The following is a 21,423-nucleotide window of genomic DNA, read 5'->3' as shown; positions in this document are numbered from 1 at the left end:
TAAGCAGCCCCTTCTCCCAAGAGAGGACGTGCTGCTTCTCTGCTCACAAGCCTGCCATGGCTCCCCAGGGCCCTCGGGACACGCCCAGGCTTCAGAGCCAGCCTACCTGTCCCGTATAGTTGGAGCCCACCCAGCTTACTATCCTCACCTCTCCACCTCACCCCTGCCCTGTGGCCACACCCACCTACCTGCTCTTCTGCAGACCTGGCAAGCCCTATAACCTGCCCCCCCCCCCATGCCTTCGTATGGGCTGTACTTCTCTTTGGAAAGCTCTTCCCTTCTCTCTACTCTCTTCCTCAAAGACCTGGTGTCAGCTTCACCTCCCCAAGGAGGCCTGCCCTCACTGACCAGGTACTCACATCTACCCGAATCTCCTCTGTGATGCAAACAATCCCACTTTCTGCAGCCCACACTCCAGGGACCCACGTCTCAGCCTTGACTCTCCCTCCCTGTGGTCATGGGCCTGTCCCTTGTCACTCTGAGTCTCAGTTGCTCTTTCTGTTCCTTCCCACTCAGGGCATCCCCCCTGTGATTCCCGCCCTCATGGTTTATTAAGAGAATCAGATATGTTGAAAGGAGAGGCCGGGACAAGCCTGGGTTCAAATTCTGGTTCCTTTGCTAACCAGCTACGTGACCTTGGGCCAGGCACCTCCTCTCTCTCAGCTTGCAGTTCCCCACCCTTGCGCTGGAAATCTAACAGCACCACCTGGGTAGCTGGGAGGATTAATGAGGTTGTGGCATGTAAAGTGCCTAACAGAACACCTGTCCTACATCTGGAAAGCTCTCAATGGGTGTTGACCATGATGATTAAACCAGGTAGAGAAAGGATTTATAATAAATTCTAACGTGCTACGGTAGCGGGAGGTATTCGCTGATTTCCCAGAGACTTGTACAAGCTCCAGATGGGAAAAGGGGGGGGGGGGTGGTGCCCACTCCTGCTCACCGTCAGCTGGGGGGTCACTCCACAAGGGCTCATTTCATTCTCTGGGGTTAGGTAGTGAAACACCCATCCCAGGCCTTGTTTACAGTGATTGGGATTTTGTGGGTCTCCTCAGGGCACCCCAAATCCACTAAGTGTCCCAGGGGAGTCTGGAGTGGGTGGCGGGAATCCACATGGCTGGGACACGGCCGTGGGCCCGCTGTGCCTTCCCACTGGGCGTCTGTGGCTGGGCAGCGAGGTTCGGCACCTGGGCGCTGTGCCAGGCGCCCTGAAGCCTGGAGCAGCTGCTCTAATTCATGCAAAGGAAGGCGCCCAGGTTTGCCCTGTCTATTTATGGCTTATTTATGAAGAAGGAAAAACAAGGGCCCAGTTGCCTTAGCAACCAGGAGCATCATGGGCTGCTTTCCCTGCAGTGGGAAATTGGCCAAGACTCCCGGTGGGGGGCACCCCCGGATGTGTGTGTATCCTGACAGAGGATGGGGGTGAACCTTCTAGGGCCTGTCCCACTCTGGATTCCTAGCAGCCTACAGGCCACCTCCAGAGGCCCCAAGACAGGGAGGGTGCTTGCCAGGCCCTTGGAAAACCCGGGGTGATGCAGGGGGCCACGCACAGCTGAACTCTCTGTGGAAAGGCACGCTCTGGTCTCTCGGTCTCGGTGCTGACTCCTGTCCTGTGGGTGCCCACCCTGCTGCCTCAGACCCTCTTGGGAACGTCTTCTGGCTGCGATCTGATGCCCCTAAAGGGCACTTAGTGCAGTGCACTGAAGGTGTAGTTCCCAGACCAGCACTCCTTAAGGCTGTGATCTGGCCAAGAGCCTGGCACCAAGGAGGGGCTTTAATAAATACTGAATGAACGCATAAATGAAGTGCTTTCATTCAAAGTGCATGGTCTTACTCAGGACGCATGAGGTAAGGGAAACATTGTAATGTTCTCTCATTTTACACATGGGGAAACTGAGATTCAGAGACATGAAGAGACCAGCCTGAGATCACACAGCTGGGAAATAGCTGGGCTGGATGAGAATCCTTGGGGAGGAAACCTTGCTTTTGCTCGGGCAAAGCCCCAGGGAACATGGGAACTTGGGTTCCAGCTGAGCCATAATCGAAGGGAGGTGTGGTTCTGTGTCTGGTCTGGGGCTGAGAGGCATGTGGTTTATATCTTGACTGCCAGTTGTCAGCTGTGCAGCCTTGAATCATTGGCTTCACCTCTCTGGGCCTCAGCTGTTTCATCTGTAAAGTGGGGCAGTGATGCCCGGTCCTTGGGGACCTCTAGCTCCCCGAGAGGGCAGGGACAGTATCTGTCTCCTAATCGTCTGTTTTTCCAGTGTTGGCACAGTCTCAGCGCCTGGGATGATCAGGAGAGATCCTGTGTACAAAGCAGATTGGGTGTTCTCAGGGAAGGTGGGTTGTTAACTATATTACTAGGGAACTGAGGCACAGAGAGCTTGATGGTTCCCCTGAGATCACACAGCCAAATCCAGAGCTTTACTGGTCTGTCAAGTTTTGGGGCCCTTGCTGGGGATTAAGTGGGACTGTGTCCACACCCTGGGGAGGGCATTCTGGACAGGGTTGCAGTCCCAGGGGACAGCAGTCATGTTGGACAGGGAGGCTGAAGCAGGGGTTTCTGAGTGCTGGGGACCGGGAGCTGCCCTTCAAACCACTGAAGGGACCGAGGCCCTGTCACAGGCTGAGTGGAGCTTGCCTGGCCTTGGGCTGAGCCTCTCAAAGGCCAGGCCCAGGCTGCCTGGAGGCTCTCTGTCGCCCTCTGCTGGCTCCAACTGTCTTTGCTGGGCCACCTCCAGAGGCCCCAAGACAGGCGATGCCTCCCCTCCAGCTGTCTGAGAGCGATAAAGGTACCTAAGAGATCCACGTAAGAGGAATGCCCCGGGACAAACCGAGATCACAAATCATTTCCATATCCTTTCCTGGCTCCTCTGGGTCGCACCCAGACTCTATGGCCACACAGGCGCCCTGCCACCGCCCTCTGGGGGCTGCGGGCTGCTGTGCTTCCTTTGCCGCAATCGCATTCGAGTCATCACTGTATCTGGTGATTGACTGCCCATCGTTGACGTTCCCTGGCGTGTAGAAGCATCGCACACTTCTGCCTTCAAGTCCACAAAGCTCTCCCTGTGTGAATGTCTGTCTGTAAACTCGCCCCACCTTTATTTATTTATTTATTTATTTATTTATTTAGAGACAATGCGAGTGGGGGAGGGGCAGAGAGAGAGAGAGAGAGAGAGGGAGAGAGAGAGAGAATCCCAAGCAGGCTCTGTGCCATCAGCACAGAGTCCGATGTGGGGCTTGAGCCCAAGAACCATGAGGTCATGACCTGAGTCAAAATCAAGAGTCGTCACTTAACCAACTAAGCCACCCAGGCGCCCATAAATTTCCCCTTGTTAATAGGACATCAGTCATACTGGGTTAGGAGCTACCCTAATGCCCTTTTTCTTGTTGTTTTTTTAATGGTTATTTTTGAGAGAGAGAGACAGAGAGAGAGTGCGAGAGGGGGAGGGGCAGAGAGAGAGGAAGACAGAAGTTCGGAAGCAGGGTCTGCGCTGATAGCAGAGAGCCAATGTGGGGCTCAAAACCCAATGTGTGTGTGTGTGTGTGTGTAGGGGGCCTGGGTGGCTCACTTGGTTGAGCGTCCAACTCCGGCTCGGACATGATCTCACAGTTCGTGAGTTTGAGCCCCATGCCGGGCTCTGTGCTGACAGCTCAGACCAGGCTTCGGATCTTCTCTCTCTCTCTCTCTCTCTCTCTGCTCCTCCGCTGCTCACGTTCCATCTGGCTCTCTCTCAAAAATAAATAAACATTAAAAAAATTAAATAAAAAAAAAGAAAAGAAACCAATGCGGGGTTCATAAGATCATGACCTGAACTGAAGTTGGATGCTTAACTGACTGAGCCACCCAGGCACCCCCCTAATGACCTCTGTAACTTAATTCCCTCTGTAAAGGCCCTGCATCCAAATTAGGTCACATTCTGAGGTATTGGGGGTTGGGACTTCAACATAAGAATCTAGGGATGACAGGGGCGCCTGGGTGGCTCAGTCAGTTGGGTGTCTGACTTTGGCTCAGGTCATGATCTCACAGTTCGTGGGTTCGAGCCCCACATTGGGCTCTGTGCTGACAGCTCAGAGCCTGGAACCTGCTTCGGATTCTGTGTCTCCCTCTCTGCCCCTGCTGATGCTCTGTCTCTCCCTCAAAAATAAAGAAACATTAAAAAAATAAAAAATATATATAAAAAATAATCTTGGGGTGACAAAATTCAGCCCCTAACATGCGGAGAGGAGGTACATCTGGTTCATCTTGTGTTCATTCCCTTGAGGCTGGGCCCAGGGCAGGAGTGAGAGAGTTTGATGGATATTGTAGAGGCGGTTCTAGGATTATTTCCTGACTCCCACGGCGTCCAGGGCATGTCAAACTGTCCTGTCTTGGTCTTATGGTGATGAGTCTCTGTCGTCAGGAAATGGACTTCTCTAGAGCGGAGCTCAGATCTTCTCATTTTTGACAATCACCAGGGGATACACTCAGACTTTTTCATCAGCAGATTCCTGTGGAGGTAGGTAGGTGAGGCTTCATTTTCCTAATTCCACACAAAGGGCCCAGAAAAGTAATGAAAGAGAATTCAATCTTTGACAAATATTTATTGAACACACAGTTGTGACAGACTATGTCACTTCATTCCACAGTTACCGAGGCTGTCGCTTACTTGCTATGAAATGAATGTATTAATATTAAGTACTATTTATTGAAAAGCTGCTATATGCCAGGGATACAAGCTATCCATGTACAATTTTCAATTCTTACAGCAGCCTTTTACAAATCAAAATAAAATTAATCTAACATAAAATGCACCGTGCAGTTCGGTGGTTTTTAGTATATTCACAATGTCATGTAATCATTCCCACAGCCTAATTCCAGAACACTGTCATCACTCCGAAAAGAGACTTTGTGCCTCTCAAACAGTCACTCCCCATTTTCTCCTCCCCCCATTTTCTAGCAACCACTAATCTAGTTTCTCACTGGAAACTAGTGATTTGCCTAGTATGGATTTCACAGAAATGGAACCATACTACATGTGATTTTTTTGTTTTTGTTTTTGTGCTGAGCTTCTCTCACTCAGTGTAGTATTTTCAAAGTTCATTCCTGTTGTAGTATTTACCAATGTTTCATTCCTCTTTATGGCCGAGCAATATTCTGTTGTATGGATGTACCACATTTTGTTTCCAAATGATGGGCATTTGGGTGGTTTCTATTATTTGGCTATTATGAATAATGCTGCTATGAATGTTTGTGTACACGTTTTTGTCAACATATGCTTTTGATTCTCTTGGGTATATACTTCAGAGACAAACTGCTCAGTCTATGTTTAACATTTTGGGCAACCGCTGAACTGCTTCCCACCAGGCGTGTATGAGGGTTCGGGGTTCCCCATAATCCTCGCCAACTTTTGTTATTTTCTGTCTTTTTAATTATAGCCATCCTAGCGGGTGTCCATGGTGGTTTTGGCTTGCATTTCCCTAATGACTGATGATGTTGAGCATCTTCTCATGTGCTTCTTGTTCATTTTCACAGCAGTCTCTTGAGATAACTGTTATTTCCATTTGGCAGCAGAGGAAAGAGATTCAGAACTGAGAGGACTCGCTCAGTGTAAGGAGGACGTGGCACTGTGCCTGGAACTCGCGTGTGTCTGTGTCCTAAGCCCCCACGGAGTCTGATCAACAGTAGACACAGCTCTTGTGTGGTCAGCAGGAGTCTGGTCTCCCGTGCCACCAACTTGGACAAGTCCTTTCCCGGCCCCCAGCGTTAGTTACTCCTCCGCGCCACTTGGGGCGAAATACGCCAAACACGTCCGGGCTCCTCTAGGAGTCCAGAACGCTAAGATCAATCGCCCAGGCGCGGAGTTTGCCCCGCCCCTTCAGGCCAGGTCGCCGCAGGCGCCGGAAGTGCCCTGCTCTTTTTTGCTAGTTCCAGCCCGTGTTCCGGAAATACTTTCTCGGGAAGATGGCGGCTGTGTCGGTCTATGAGTCCCCGGTCGGAGGTTTCTCTTTTGATAACTGTCGCAGGTGTGGCCATGCCCGGGGCCAGGTTCAGGGCGGGAGTGGGAGTGCGGTGCCGGGGTCGGAGCCGGGCCGCGGTCTGATCTGGGAAGTCCAAATGAAGGGTGAACGGCGGGGCCTGCGGCCTGCGCCCCGCGGCCCGTGTGACTCAGGGGAATGAGGGCCTGAGAGTGGGTTTCTCGTAAAGCCGAGTCTGACTTTCCGCTTGCCCAGCGCACCCGGCCAGTCCCCATCTCTGCCTCCTTGGGCGAGATGCGACCTCTCTCTGACGCTTTGCATGCCGAATAACGCGACACTAGTCCTGATCTTGAGAGGATTCGGTGAACAGAGGGATGGAAAGCGAATAGTAGCTTTTCTCTTCCTGAGTTCCCTATTAGACATTCTTCGTGCCAGTGCGGCGCAAGGTGGTCCTGCCCTTCGACGCTTTATTCTCTGCTTTGCTTTCAGAAATGCCGTCTTGGAAGCTGATTTTGCGAAGAAAGGGTACAAGCTTCCAACGGCCCGGAAGACTGGCACGACCATCGCGGGGGTGGTCTATAAGGTGAGCAGGGATAGGCCGGCAGCAGCAGCAGTGACAGCTGATTACGGGATGCAGGCCACTTGGCCTCCTTTCGCTTCTCTGGGCTCTGTCAAGAAGGGCGCATATTTCAGAGAACGTCAGGAAAAGGGCCTTTGGGATTTGTCGGGAGGTTTTGTGCTTTTATCAACAGTTTATATTCTTTTCTCACTTTGCAGAATTTTTGACAGGAGACCAATACTTTTCTGTCTTAACGTACTGCTTTGGGAAGCAGGGTGATATAATGGGAGAATACAAGATTTCTGGTCAGACAGGTGTATGTAGCCATTTAACTTTTATGCTGCTTCCAACTTTGGGCAAGTCACTTCTCACACCCACGCTTTCCTGCCCATCAAATGAACAGAGTAACTCCTGCCTTAAATTGTTGAAAGGGTCGAAAGAGAGAATGGTTATCGTGGTTAAAGATAAAGGGTGGCATATTTTATTTTATTTTATTTTTTTAACTTTATTTATTTTGAGAGAGAGAGAGCGAGCTTGCACACATGCGTGAGCAAGGGAGGGGCAGAGAGAGAAGGAGAGAATCCCAAGCAGGCTCCATGCTGTCAGTGCAGAGCCGGACTTGGGGCTCCATCTCACCAACCCCTCAAGGGTTTGGGGGAAGCAGGGGACGGCTAACATTGTTTTCCCTAGAGTAGAGAGGTGTGGGTTTGTATATGTGAACTTGTTTTAAAATATATGTTTTTAAAAATAGGATGGCATAGTTCTTGGAGCAGATACAAGGGCAACTGAAGGGATGGTTGTTGCTGACAAGAACTGTTCAAAAATACACTTCATATCTCCTAACATTTAGTAAGTATCAGTTAGTTTGAATAGCTCTTATATTTTCAAACTTGCCAGAGCCAACATGGAATTTACTGTGTTCCTTACTAAAACCTGTTGTTTAACTTGTATTTCCTTTTTATCTCCCTTAAATGGTATTTTCATCTGCCTGTCACCTGAGCTGGTTATCCTCACGTTCTCTCTTTGCTTTAGTCTTTAATTCGCTTGGTCCCAGTTCTGTTTCAGCTGTTCCGTCTGCTAAAGCTTTAGTTCATATGCTTGTTTCTCAGCTGGACTATTGCATTTGTCATTTATCTGTTTGTTTGTTTGTTTGTTTGTTTGTTTATAGCAGATTAAAATCCCCAAATCGTTTTTTACCTTGAGAGAGAGCTCAGGGGAGGGGCAGAGAGAGAGAATCCCAAGCAGGCTGTGCAGGGTCAGTGCAGAGCTTGTTGTAGGACTTGAACTCACAAACCATGAGATCATGACCTGAGCCGAAGTCAGCTGCTTAGCTGGCTGAGCCACCTGGGTGCCCCTGCATTTGTCATTTAAATGGCCTCTTTGCCTTTGGTCTCTTTATTATCTGTCCTTTTGCCATATTGAATTTTGTAAAACACAGATCTGATTATGTCCTTTTCTTCTTTACAAACATTTCAAGAGACTTTTCACATTTCCACACTGCTTTCAGAATAAAATTGAAACTCTGTAGCATGATATTTAAGATCTTGCACAATGTCACAAAAATTTACCTTTTCAGCGTATTTCGCTGTCATCGTCTTGTGTTCCAGTTACAGCCAGACCGTCCCTGTTCGCTTCATCTCTGAGCTCTTTCACCTTTGCTTTTGCCAGTCCCTCTGCTTAGAATTGCCCTTTCCTCTTGTTTTTGCAGTGTTTCTTATTTGATCCTTTCAAATCCAGCTCATATGAAACCTCTTCTCAAAGACCAGAATTAATCGCTCTCTCCTCCAGTTTCCCATAGCATTTGTGCTATATCGTATTATATAAGGTATTATAAATTTTGCCTACTTTTGTTTCCTGCACTCAACTTTGCAATCAAGTCCTAGGACTGTTTCATATTTTCTTTATTCTCAGCACTTTGTAATGGCTGGTACCTGGTGGTAAATGCTTGGTGAATGTTAAATTTTAAGGTTTTTAATATGTCTTGCTGTTTGGTACAACTCAGATATGTTTTCAGGAGTAGTAAAATGCTCAGTCTGGTAAGAGCACAGAAGCTAATGATTTGCAATGTTCTGTTGAGGCACAGAAAATATATTTGCATATAACAAGATGAGTGTTCTCAGTTTCACATTTATATAAGATTAGAGTAGTTAACAGTGCAGAATATGCGCAAAAACATCTCTCTGTGTACCTAAACTTGATGGAAGTTACCCAAGAAGCTCCACTTCTAATTGAGCCCTTTGGTAATTGAATTTCATCTAAGTTTCTGATTGTATTTTTTAGTTGTTGTGGTGCTGGGACAGCTGCAGACACAGACATGACAACCCAGCTCATTTCTTCCAATTTGGAGCTCCACTCTCTCTCCACTGGCCGCCTTCCCAGGGTTGTGACGGCCAATCGGATGCTGAAGCAGATGCTTTTCAGGTAAGATTCCAGGATAGGCATTTCTATAGCATCTTTTTCTTATGTCTTAGGTTTTTGGCATCTGGGAACCTAGAAACTACAGAAAAAGCATTCAGGTATACACATTTTATTCTAGAAATCAGTTGTTAACCATTTTAATTTCAGAAGGCTTTTGATGATGTATTTGAATTTATGGCGTCTGTTTTTTTCCCCCATGAAGGTAACACATGTGACCAACCAAGTCATTTCCTGAGGCATAGGGTATTACTGGATTACAAACAGTCCTCTTTTGTTTATAGAAAGAAAGTTACCTTTGAGTTCATCTTGTGAACACAGACACAGACAGTTGGTTTTTTTCTCTCTCTTGTAGGGACAAAGTAGCAGTGAAATAAAAAATTGTATTTGTAGTTGGCTGTGAGTGGGTATAATAACATTAATATTAACCCACATTTACCTGTCTCTTTGTGCTGGGTCTTATGCTTCGTGCTTTATGCACGATCTCCTTTTATCCTTGGAACTCTGAGATAGGGACTGTTAACATCAATATTTAAGTGAAACTGAGGCTTACAGAAGTATAGTCACTTGCCTGATCTGACCTTCATGCCATGCTGACTCCCACCCACAGCTCCTCTCAGTTTTGTCTCCTTTTTTTCCTTAATCACATCATCACTTTACGTTTGTGTAGGTCTCCTGGTTTTCAAATCCTAAGTCTCTTTTCTCATTTGCTTCTCATTTGCTTCTCGTAAAGAGAAGAGAGGCCGTGTATTAGAGCAGAGCTTGGAAACAGCCTGAGCATTTAGTCATGGGTTAGAATACCAGCTTCTCTTTTGGAGACCTGCATTACCTTTAATAGATTCTTTCTCTTTCTCTCTCTCTCTCTTTTTTTTTCTTTTTGAAGTTGATCAGAGGCCTTTATTATTCTGGTCCTCCTCATTCATTAAGCAGCTTACAAAAACCATTTTCTTTATCTCTGCTCCGAGCAGCAGCAGCTGTATCGAGGCCTGCAAGATTAAAGGGAAGCAGGAATAGAAAGCACAGATTGTAAGCTGCCAGCACACAGGCCATGTACTGCTTGTAGAGAAATTATATTTGGGTCACAGTGTCTTTAAAATTATAGTGGTCAATAAATCTAAATTGGGGAGATTGGAATTAAAAATCTGGATTTCTGGCTTTTTTAAAAAATGTTTTTATTTTTTCTGGCTTCTTTTGAAAAAATTCAGAAAGAGGGTGGGATGATAGGTGGCAGTAATCTTCTGGAACTGAGTGGCAGATGTTGCCTTTAGAAGTGGGAGAAGTGCTGTGGTCTGTCGGTCCTTGCCTGGTTTCACTTCCTGCTTGCCTGGCCCTTGTCTTTCTGTGAACTTGTGGGTCTTTGTCTGTGAGTCTAGCATGGCCCTGGGCTCTCAGCACGTGGCTGTGAGGCACAGCGTAGCTGTGTAGCAAGGGCTGTGGCATAGTTCCCATTTTACAGGTGGGAAGACCAGGACTTAGAAGTTTATGGGTAGGAAGTCTAGTCGTATCTACCTAATCCGTGCTCTGGCTGTACTGAGCCCTTATGTCAGTGATTTCCTGTTGTTTATGTCCATGGTCGTCGTTGTAATCCTGGAGAATTATCGCTTATCAAATAAATTTTCCCAGTACAGTGGTGAGAACTTGTTAAAGCACATCTGTTATCAAGAGTTCTGAAGACCTTTGTGATTTTGATTTTAAATTTAAAGCTCCCTCTGGTGGTTTGTGTGGTGCATTACATTTAAAACAATTTTTAAACTTGTAAAATTGCAGTTAATAGCAAATGTTCCAGATTCTTTCCAATCATCTCGCTAAACCTAGCAGATGTTTCTGTTAATCTCTTTAGAGTGTTTTAGGAATTCTAAATTCACTTTTTTCAATGTTTTAATGTTTTTAGTTACTTTGTAAAATTTGCAAAATTTTAGTTACTTTGCACAAATTAAATTTTACCAAAGTTTTGAGAGGAACATTTAAAAATTTAACCAGGATGCTTGTGGTTCATTATATCTTCTTACATTTTTGTTGCATTACATAAAATGAGTTACAAAAAATAAAGTGGTATAAGGGTATTTGACTTTAGAGGTTTTGGTTCAGGTCTCGTCTAAAGCACTTAGAGTTGTGTGACCTTGGGCTGTTCATCTGACCTTTCTTAACCTCATTTTCTTCCTCAGTAAAATGAGGATAATAGTTTCTGACTCTGACTTGAGGAGGAAATGAATAAAGAAGCAAGGCTTACAATAATGCCTAGTACAGGGCCTGATGCACAGTTAGATCCCCATAAAATTCAGAGGCTGAGAAAGAGAACAAGATGTAGTCAAGGTGCTATTACTGTTCTGTTTTTCCCAGAGTGACCCATTTCTGTGTAGGTGAGTTGGTGAAGAAAGGGGGTTTGATAAATAGAAGTGGACATCTTTTCCCTCATTTAAGCAGTTTTTTTATTTTACTTGTATGGTGGCTGGATGTATTACTGTTCCTTCTGAGCATGAGCCTCCTAGTTGAATCTAATAGAAGTCTTTGTGGTTCTGTATTCTAGAAACTCTTTGAATATATAGAGACTCTTTTATTTATTATATTAGTGGTGCTTTTTTTCTTAGGAAAGAATAAATATACATTGTAAAAAAGTTGGAAAATACTGAAAAGCCCAAAGGAAAAAATAAAGATTTTACAATTCAGGGAGAATCATGTTTTGGTTGGGTGTGTGTACTCCCACTCTTTTAAGTTGTTTGTTCACCCATTCATTTGTTCCTTCTTTGCTTCCTTCCTTATTACTAGTGTGTGTTCACAGTAAAACTTAAGACAGAAGATAAGAGATAAACTAGAAATACAAAAATTATCTGAGTTCCTACTACCCATAAGCAATTGGTGCTAGCAGGTTACTGTATGCCTTTCAAGCTTTTTTTCCATTTACTAATACATATTTTGTTCCATAAAAATGGGATCATAGTTGTATATTCTATCCTAGAATACAACCTAATCTTCCCATCTGCTGGTTCATGTTGCATAGTTTCCATTTGGAGCATTTCAAAATGAATATCACCTTTGAAACAATTTTTGTAAAAGTAACATGCGATGATTATAAAAAATTGCTACAGTGGAAATGTGAGAAGAAGGAAGTAAATGTCACGTGATGTTTCGTTACTGAGACACAGATATTGTAAACCTTTGAGAACTATTTCTTCCACACGTTTTATACTGTTGCTTATGTGCTCATTTATTACCAAAATGAAATCCTGTGTGTGGTTTTGTAACTGACCTGTTCTCATAATAGTATATGGTGATTGCTGTTCCCAGTAGTAGAAGGGTTTTTACCTTGAGCCCACAGAGGTGTTCTGGAGACCTGTAACCCTCCCAAAACAGTAGAACCTGTGTGTATATTGTTATGGGGTCAGGGTTCCACAATATGAATCCGTTTTTCAAAGGGGTCTATGACCCATCAGTATTAACTTTTGGTGGTATCGCAGTATTCCATTCTCTAGATGTGCCATAATTTAACCAGTTTTTGAATTTTAACAATATTGCTCGTTTTAAGGTAGTCCATGAACCTTTGAAACATAGAACCTTTAGGTACTTACTTGTGTGATTGATTTCTCAGGCTGTATTCTAAAGTAAATTCCTAGAAGTGGATTATTGAGTCAAAGGTATGCATGTTGAACATTTTGATACATACTGCCAAAACCACCCTTTGGAAAGGTTGTACTAAGTTGCACTACCATCAGTAGTGTAGGAGAAATAGCCAAACTATGGAAAGAGCCCAAATGTCCATTGACTGATGAATGGATAAAGAAGATGTGGTATATATGTTCAATGGAATATTACTCAGCCATCAAAAAGAATGAAACCTTGCCATTGAAATCTTGCAACCACGTGGATGGAGCTAGAATGTATTATGCTAAGTGAAATAAGTCGGTTAGAGAAAGGCGGATACCATATAATTTCACTTGTGGAATTTAAGAAACAAAACAGGTGAACATAAGGGAAGGGAGACAAAAGAAGAGAGTTGGAAGCAAACCTTAGGAGACTTTTTTTTTTTTTTTTTATGTTTGTTTGTTTTGGGGAGTGGGGAGGGACAGAGAGATGGAGACACAGAATCCAAATCAGGTTCCAGGCTCTGATCTGTCAGCACAGAGCCCGATGCGGGGCTCGAACTCACAGACTACGAGATCATAACCTGAGCCGAAGTCGGTCGCTTAACCAACTGAGCCACCCAGGCGCCCCAAGAGACTTTTAACTATAGAGAACAAACTGAAGGTTGGTGAAAGGAGATAGGTGGGGGATGGGCTAGATGGGTGATGGGTATTAAGGAGGGCACTTGTGATGGGCACTCGGTGTTATATGTAAGCGATGAATCACTAAATTGCACACCCTGAAACCAGTTTTACTGTATATGTTAACTAGAATTTAAATAAAAACTTGAAATTAACAAAAATAGTGTATGAGAAAACGTCACACAGATCTGGATCGTGTAGTGTTCTGTTGCATAGCTATATACATCCGTTTGTTTAGCTAGTTCTGTTTCTGCTTTTTTGGCATCATAAACTGTTGCAGTAAACATCCTTGTGCATTTATTTCTGTGTATCTGTCTTAGTATATCCTTAGAATTTGATTCCTGGAAGTAGCGTTTCTGGGTCAGTTTTTGAGGATTACAATAACTTGCCAAAGTATTTTAGATTCTTTTAAAGACATCAGACAGAGGTTATATTTAGCTTGGAAGGGAACTAACTGATTATTGTTGACTTTATGTAAACACTGTGTCTGGTAGGCAGTTGGGGTAGTGGGTCAGGCACTGGACCTTGCTGGGGGTGGTGGGTCTGGTAATTCCCCCTCCTTATCCCAGAGCCCAGAGAGCTAGTCTTGACCCTGCTATTACCTCATGTGGCTTAGGACTTGTTTCTTTTCCTCTGGCTGGGCCTCTGTTTTAAGACTGTTTTAAAATCCTTTCCTGCTCTGTAATTTTTCACTTCTAACTGGAAGATTCTTTTTTTTTTTTTTTTTTAGATTTTATTTCTTTAATTTCTATACCTAGTGATCAAGATCAAGATCAGGAGTCACACGCTATACCAGGCGCTCCTGGAAGATTCTTTCTGAAAGAACAGTTTGGTAGTCAGGCATGGGGGAAATATTGGACTTGACTATTCTGGTTACCTAGAGCACTTCGTGATGAGTAGTTATGTCTCAGACAGTCTATAGTTAGGGCTTTGATTGGTTCTTGTGTTTATTTGTATCAGTTTTAACAATTATATCATTAGGCAAATTCAGCATGTGCTCATTTCATTTTTCTTCCCAAAGAGCTAAAGGCACATAGTGGAGGGCTTTAAATCTAACACATTTATCTAGCATAGCAATTCTAATGGTAAAAAATGGAACAAATACAGGGAAAGCAATCTGTAGAGGTAGAAAACCAACCAGATAAAGGACACAGAGGAGGAGATAAGTGCACAATTACACGGAGGTAGGGTGGGGTGGGAAAGGTATCCCCTGCCATGTTCCTGAAGAGGCGTAGCTTCGTCCTGTGGGCAGCAGCAGTGGGTTTTATAGGGTATTGTGGAGTTATTCCGCCGTTCACTTCCATGTATGATGAAATATTTTTCTCTTACCCAATATGAGCTTATATCTATGATGATAATTTTGTGGGTTTATTCAAAAGAGAAGGTGTTTTGACATGAGCCATCTTCCTGTGAGGCTGCGGTGAGGTGAGGTTGAGAATTTGAACAGCTTGAGTTTAGCCGCTCCTCAGAGTTCACTTTGAAAGTAGCTTATCTGCTAATCACTGAGAGGTGTGATGGGAAGGGTGCCGATAAATTTTGGAGTAAGCCAAGCTTGGCTCTGAGAGATTGGGCTGGCACTTAAGGTCTTTGGGTTCGTTTTCTCTTCTCTAAAGTGAGAATGATCCTCTTTTAAAGGGAGTTCTGTGACTAAGGAAATAGGCACGTCGGAGGGCCTCACACAATTGAGTCTGTATGGGCTGATAGTGGTGTTCCAACTCATGTTCCTTCAGTCCACATTTTGTTCCCATCAAACAGTAACCACTTAATGAAACAGTAGCAGTGTAAGAAAGCCTTTTGTTGTCTGACTTCTCATACAGCTTTTGGGTAAGTTACAGTGATGCATTGTAGACTCATTTTTTTTTTTTTTCTTATACATACTCTGATCACCAGGTATCAAGGTTACATTGGTGCAGCCCTAGTTTTGGGGGGAGTAGATGTTACTGGACCTCACCTCTACAGCATCTATCCTCATGGATCAACTGATAAGTTGCCTTATGTCACGATGGGTGAGTGTAACATTTCCCTGATGTTTCAGAATCCTCTTATTTGCCAAGGTGGTCTCTTAAAGAGCTGGGCTATTTCCTATTAGAGGAGCCAGGGCAATATAGTGCTTTGATTCATTCTGCAACATTTATTGAGTTCCTCCTATGGGTTAGGCCCTGTTCTAGGTGCTTGGGATATAGCAGTGAACACAAGTTAAAGATTCTTGTTTGCAAGGAGTTTGTATTTTAGTGGGGGTAGACAGACAGTAACAACAACTGTTATGAATATATTAATATTTTAGAAAGTGATAAATACTAGGAGAAAAAGTTATGCAGGTGATTCTGTACTACAGTTACACAAGATACTACCTTTGGGGGAAACTGGGTCGAGGCCGTATAGAAACCCAGTGTATTATTTCTTATATCCGCATGTGAATTTACCATCATCTCAAAACAAAAGGTTAAAAAAATTAATGCAGGGTAAGGGGGCTTTGGAGTGTGGGAGTGGAAGTCAGAATATAGTATTAAATAGAACAAAGTAGGTCTCAGGGTCAGGTTCCAGCGGAGAGAAGTTAGAGTGGAAGCCTCGTGGTGGGAACACGTCTAGTACATGCATTGACTTTTTTTTTTAAGCGAGGGTGATTGGGGCCCCTCTTAATTTCTGAGAGATCAGAGGCATTTAATTCCTCTCTGAACCTTGATTTCCTCACCTGTGAAATGGTATCATTAATATCTGCCATATACACCAGGTTGTAAGGATTAGAAGTAATGTATATAAAGCATCTGGTCAAATGCCTGGTCTATAATAGTGGTTACTCTTTTCAGACTAGCTTTCTACATTTGTATTTAGCTCTAAAGGCTAGTCAAGAGTATTTTTTTTTTTTTTAACGTTTATTCATTTTTGAGAGACACAGAGCACTAGTGGGGGAGGAGCAGAGAGAGAGGGAGACACAGAATCCGAAGCAGGCTCCAGGCTCTGAGCTGTCAGCACAGAGCCCGACACAGGGCTTGAACCCACAAACTGTGAGATCATGACCTGAGCTGAAGTCAGACGCTTAACCGACTGAGCCACCCAGGCGCCCCGAGAGAAATTTTTGCTTTTAATGATCACACACATGTGCGTGCACACACTTACACACAAAGGAGTGATAAAATTGGGATTTTCAAATTACGACTTTTACGTTAAATTTCTGAGTCAATTTGTGTAGGTGCAGAAATTTGAACAGGTCATGTGTAGCTGGTATTTTTCCAGCTGTTGTTTACCTCTTATGTTTTTTGTCTTGGTATCTTGGCTCTGAAGGGCTAGGAGAACTGCCTTGAATAGTTTGGAAATTGCCAGTTTGAGACCTTGCTATTCCATCGTGCTCTCTAGCCTCTTAGAAGGTTTTTAGACAACAGATGTTCCCTGTTTGCTGGGGAGAATGATTTACCCCCAGATACCATCTGGGCGAGTCTTTGTAATTATTTTAAAATGAAGATACTTACAGTAATTTTAGAATTGTTCGGAACTGCTTTATTCAAATATATTTGTTATCTCTATCATAGTACTGTTTTTATTTCTCCCTGTTTGATTGATTCCCTTAAATGGAGGTAAAGATGAATTAGCTCTTTCTCTTAAGTAGTTGCTTTTCTTCTTTTTTTTAACTGTAAAAGAATTTCACACTTGCAGAAAAGTAACGGTAATGTACAATGGACAGTCATATGTACTCTTTACTCATATGTGTCAGTTAACACTTTAGGACACTTGTTCTCGCTTTCTCAGACCTTATTACCGTTAACTTTTTGTGTGGAATCATTTGAGAGTAAGTAGCAGACACCATTATCCATCTCTGAATCCTTTGCCTTGTTCTCTTACGTTACCTTGATAAAATCATCACATTCAGGAAATTTAACGTTGTTACAAAGCAGGTTCAGTTTTAAGCTGGGAAAATTGGTTTCTTTTGCTTTTGAACTGTAGTAATTTGTCTTCCGAGCCCAATCCCGAATTCAGGAAAAGTTGTTGAAAGTGAGCAGTCAGGCGGTTGTGCCGCATGTACTCTCCCTCCTGGTCGACAGTGAACTTGCTCTTCCACGTCTAGCGTGTCTCCAGGGTGATGCTCCTCAGCCTGAACTCAACGTGGCCTACTTCTGTTGAGAGATCTTTGCTCTACAGAGTCTGCTTTTGCTACCGTGAAAGACCAGATTAAGGAGCAGACATTTGTAACATCTGATGAATACACGAGTAAATGATTACTTTGAGCTGCAGTTTGTTCATCTGTTCATTTATGTGCCAACTATTTCTTGCCTTCTCTGTCTAGGCACTGTGGCTGGCTCCACAGATAGAGATGAACGTGTGGATCTTTGCCCTCGGTATAGTCGCAGTGTAGTGAGGGAACCAGATGTATGAACTGACAAGGGCAGTAGGTAGCAAGGCCAGTGGAGGCCCGAGGGAGAAGGGATCACATGGAAATGGGAGGATCTCAGGAAAAGCTTTGCTTCACATGAACAGAATCTTAAAAGAAGCATAAGTTACCTTCATTCATCTATCAGATACTTACTTAGCACTCAACGGTGTGCTGGGCACTGTGCTAGGTGCGGGTATACAGTGGTCAGCACAGCACCTGCCTTCAGAGCTTAGAGCCTCATGTGGGAGACAGGAATTTAAAAAGTAAGTACACATTCATCTGAAAGAATGCGCTGTGCTAAGTGCCCTGGAGGAAAAGAACAGTAATACGAGAAAGTAACAGGCAGGAATATGTGGATAATGGCTGTTTGGGAGGTCCTTACTGAGCAAGTGACATTAAAACATTTTCTAATGATAGTAATTTACGAACATGACAAAACATTCAAGTGGGAATATTACATGAAAAATAAGTGTGTTTCGTATTCCTCCTCCAAAGTAACCACGTTTAAGGTTTTTTTGGTGTTTTTTTCCAGATAATGTTTTTTTTAAAAAATTTTTTTTTTTCAACGTTTATTTATTTTTGGGACAGAGAGAGACAGAGCATGAACGGGGGAGGAGCAGAGAGAGAGGGAGACACAGAATCGGAAACAGGCTCCAGGCTCTGAGCCATCAGCCCAGAGCCTGACGCGGGGCTCGAACTCCCGGACCGCGAGATCGTGACCTGGCTGAAGTCGGACGCTTAACCGACTGCGCCACCCAGGCGCCCCATTTCCAGATAATGTTTTATGAAACCGCTTCATGTATCTGTATCAGTCTGTCACTATTAAAGATACACAAATGAAGTCATACCAAACACACTGTTCCCTTATTGTTAACTTGTTTTGGAGAGGTTCTTTATCAGCACAAAAGAAGTTCTTTGTCATGTAGATCTGTATCACAATGACAACTGCATAGAAATGCATTATATGGCTGTATCAGGACTTAACCTATTCTAATGATGCATATTTCTGCACTTCAGATCAATTCCTAGCAGTGGAATTTCAGGATGAGGGTATGTGTATGTATTGTTCCTGGTCCTCTGTGGCAAGCGACAGAATTACTGGATCATTTAAGGAAAAGAGAAATATGTTGGAAAGGATAGTAGGTGGCTCATGGAATAGCTGGGAGGGCAGGAGCTGGATGTGGGGCCGTGAGCAGTGTCAGAAATCCTTCTGTGGCATAGGCTGCCGCAGGCGAGCACAGAGTGCTCCAGACCATGCTGGGGCCACAGGTGCTGCTGGGGCCTGGCTCAGCCTCCCTGACTCTTCTGGAACGGATTCTTGCTGACATCCCTTTCACCACTGCCGGAGAGTTCCTTATTGGCTGGGGAGGGGGGGGGGGAGGACGGGGGGCAGGGATGCTTCTAATTGGTGAAGTTTGGTCACTCGCTCCTAACGGGGTGGGGTTCCCCAGAATAGGACGGGAGTCATACTATACACACTGCCACTGCTCAGCCCAGCAAAGTGGCAAAGGGCCATATAGCTCATTGTGCTTTTTGAGAGCTGTTGCCAAATTGCCCTCCGAAAAGATGGTACTAGTTTATATTCCCACCAAGAGAATGAGATTGCCGTTCTCTTAACAACCTTACCAACACTGGGTATTTGTGCCAGTCTGATGGGTGAAAGATGGGAAGACGTAGCACATAAGCAGAGACCTGAATGGTAAGTAGAAATTTGCCAGGAATTCCTGCCCTGCTCCTTGTCCCCAAGGAGAGACTTCAGGCCCTGTGTGCACTAGGGACCTGTACGGTAGAGGAACTAAAGGGCCAGAGTTTGCTGGACGGGTGAGGCAAGTGCTCTGGGTGGGGGGAGTGCTCAATGCAGGGGGCAGAGCTGAAGCTAAGACCTTCTGGAAGGTGGAGTAGAGGTATGACTAGAAAGCTAGGCCCGAGAGGGTCTCAGTGATAGAGGCCAAGTTGTTTGGCTTTTGTCCTGGAGGTTCCCATCTAAAGTTTTCACGCCAGAGAAGGATGGGATAAGGTTTGCTTGTTAGAGCAGTCTTACGGCTGTCGGAAGGAGGATTGGCATGAGGGAGTCTGAGGCAGAGATGGAGATTGTGTCTGGCCAGAAATATTGAGGGTGTGGCGGGGTTTGGTGACAGTAGCGGTGGCCACTGTCTTTACAGCGAGCCCTCGGTAACCAGCTGACCATTAGACCAGATCGCAGGCGTCTGGCTTCCATCCTCTCCTGACTTCTCAATGCCGGTTCCTTCCTGGTTCTTGACTGCAGTGGCGCAGTTAGCTCCTTCACCTGGGGTCACCTCCCTTCCAGTTGGGCTGTAGGCCCCTTTTCCTGTCTCGTTTCCTGTTCCTCCTCTACCTGTCCCCTAGGCCTTTGTTGTAACAGAGGCACCTTGTACCTCTCGCCCTCCCCTGGGCTGGCTCCTACACCCTGCTGTTGTAGTGCTGCCTTCCTTCCGAAAGGCCTTTTCTGCCCCCAGTGTTCCTGCTGCTCATCCGGGGTCTAGCCCAGAAGCCAGTCCCTCGTGACTGCGCCAGGCTGGGTTAGCAGGTCCCTCTCGGGGCATTCCAGGATTCCCGCCTTGTCTGCTCGGCCCAGCTCTTGTCCCTTCCGCGCATGCGAATGTTTGGCGAATGTTTGAAATCTCTCAGAGCATAGAATCTGTCTTGCCTCCAGTGTCTTGCCACCCAGAGTCCTGTGTGACTCAGTGAATATTTGATGGCGAAATAATTTTCTGATTCGCTAACTGGCTTGTGTCAAAGAGTATCTGAAACTTAGCGTTAGAAACCTTAGCTACTCGTTATTTTTGATGAACAGTTTCCAGTACCCTTGGAATGGAGTTGATTTATGATTTAGGTTGTGGTGCATATGGGGGGCCTGAGGTCCGCTGTGAGAGAATGGCACAAAGCATTGGGGTAAGGTTGTTTTTTTTTTTTTTTTTTTCCTTTAAAACTCAGTATCATTTCACATTTAAAGTGTCTTTGTGCCAGAGTCTCCTAGCGCTCTAGTGCTGTCACATTATTTTCAGTTAAAATTCTATGCGAGGGATGCTGCAATTGCTGTTTTATTGACGAGAGGCCTGAACTCAGATTAAGTGGTAACTTGCTTGTTATTGCGGCAAAGCTGGGATCTGGACTCTTCCGGCTCAGGCAGCCCTGGTACAACACGGCTGCTTTGATTTTACCTCTTACAGATGTTACTTCATTAAGCTATTAAGCCTTGCTTCTGAATACTGAAAATACCTCTACAGATTCCCAAAGGGCATTTATTTGTTTTGCCTATTTTCGACTGCCTGTGTGCGGATTTTCTATCCTGCATATTAAAAACGGTATTTGCTGAAACCACTTTGTAGCATCAAAGGAAAAATTTAAAAATTATACAGTTTTACCATCCAAGACAGCATGCTTTTTATTTTTTTGATTTTTATTTTTTCCAATCCAAGTCCGTTGTGAAGAGGAATGCTTTAGCAGAGAATACAAAATAAAACATAGTTTTTGTACTGCCCTGGCTTGGTGTTTGTCATTTTTTAAGTTGCTTTTAGCCATCGTTCCCTTTGGAGCAGGGCTGGCTCGCGTCTCTCCCTGTGGCGATGGCAGGTGCGGCACTGCCTTTCTTCCTAACCAGCCAGTTCTTCTGGCTTCCAGTCGTTGCTGTCGTCTTCCCTCCCTCCCTTCTCCTTTCCTTAGTTCTTTTTTTTTTTTTTTTTTTTTTTTTTGAGAGGGTAGGGAGCTGGATGTTGAGGGAAAAACCCCACAATGGCCAAAATTTGGTGGATCTTGTTTTAATTCATGTTACAGCAGGGGCAGGACATGGATTGAGGGTCCTGACACACTCCGCCCCCCACCCCCCAAACCCCGTCCTCCCCAGG

General features: G+C 44.7%; 1 protein-coding gene across 1 annotated transcript in view; it reads left to right on the top strand.

Annotated features, from left to right (window-relative positions):
- Window positions 1–5,918: 5,918 nt before the first annotated feature.
- Window positions 5,919–21,423, top strand: part of PSMB7 (proteasome 20S subunit beta 7) — a 59,304-nt gene continuing 43,799 nt past the window's right edge. The window contains exons 1-5 of the mRNA XM_030294112.2: window positions 5,919–6,006; window positions 6,448–6,541; window positions 7,269–7,366; window positions 8,798–8,938; window positions 15,082–15,197. Of these exons, the coding sequence (XP_030149972.1) occupies window positions 5,945–6,006; window positions 6,448–6,541; window positions 7,269–7,366; window positions 8,798–8,938; window positions 15,082–15,197 (511 nt within the window). The 5' untranslated portion in view covers window positions 5,919–5,944. The remainder of the gene's footprint in view (window positions 6,007–6,447; window positions 6,542–7,268; window positions 7,367–8,797; window positions 8,939–15,081; window positions 15,198–21,423) is intronic.

Source organism: Lynx canadensis, chromosome D4 (genome assembly GCF_007474595.2).
Source record: "Lynx canadensis isolate LIC74 chromosome D4, mLynCan4.pri.v2, whole genome shotgun sequence".
Lineage (NCBI taxonomy): Eukaryota > Metazoa > Chordata > Mammalia > Carnivora > Felidae > Lynx > Lynx canadensis.
This window is presented reverse-complemented; position numbering and strand designations above follow the sequence as displayed.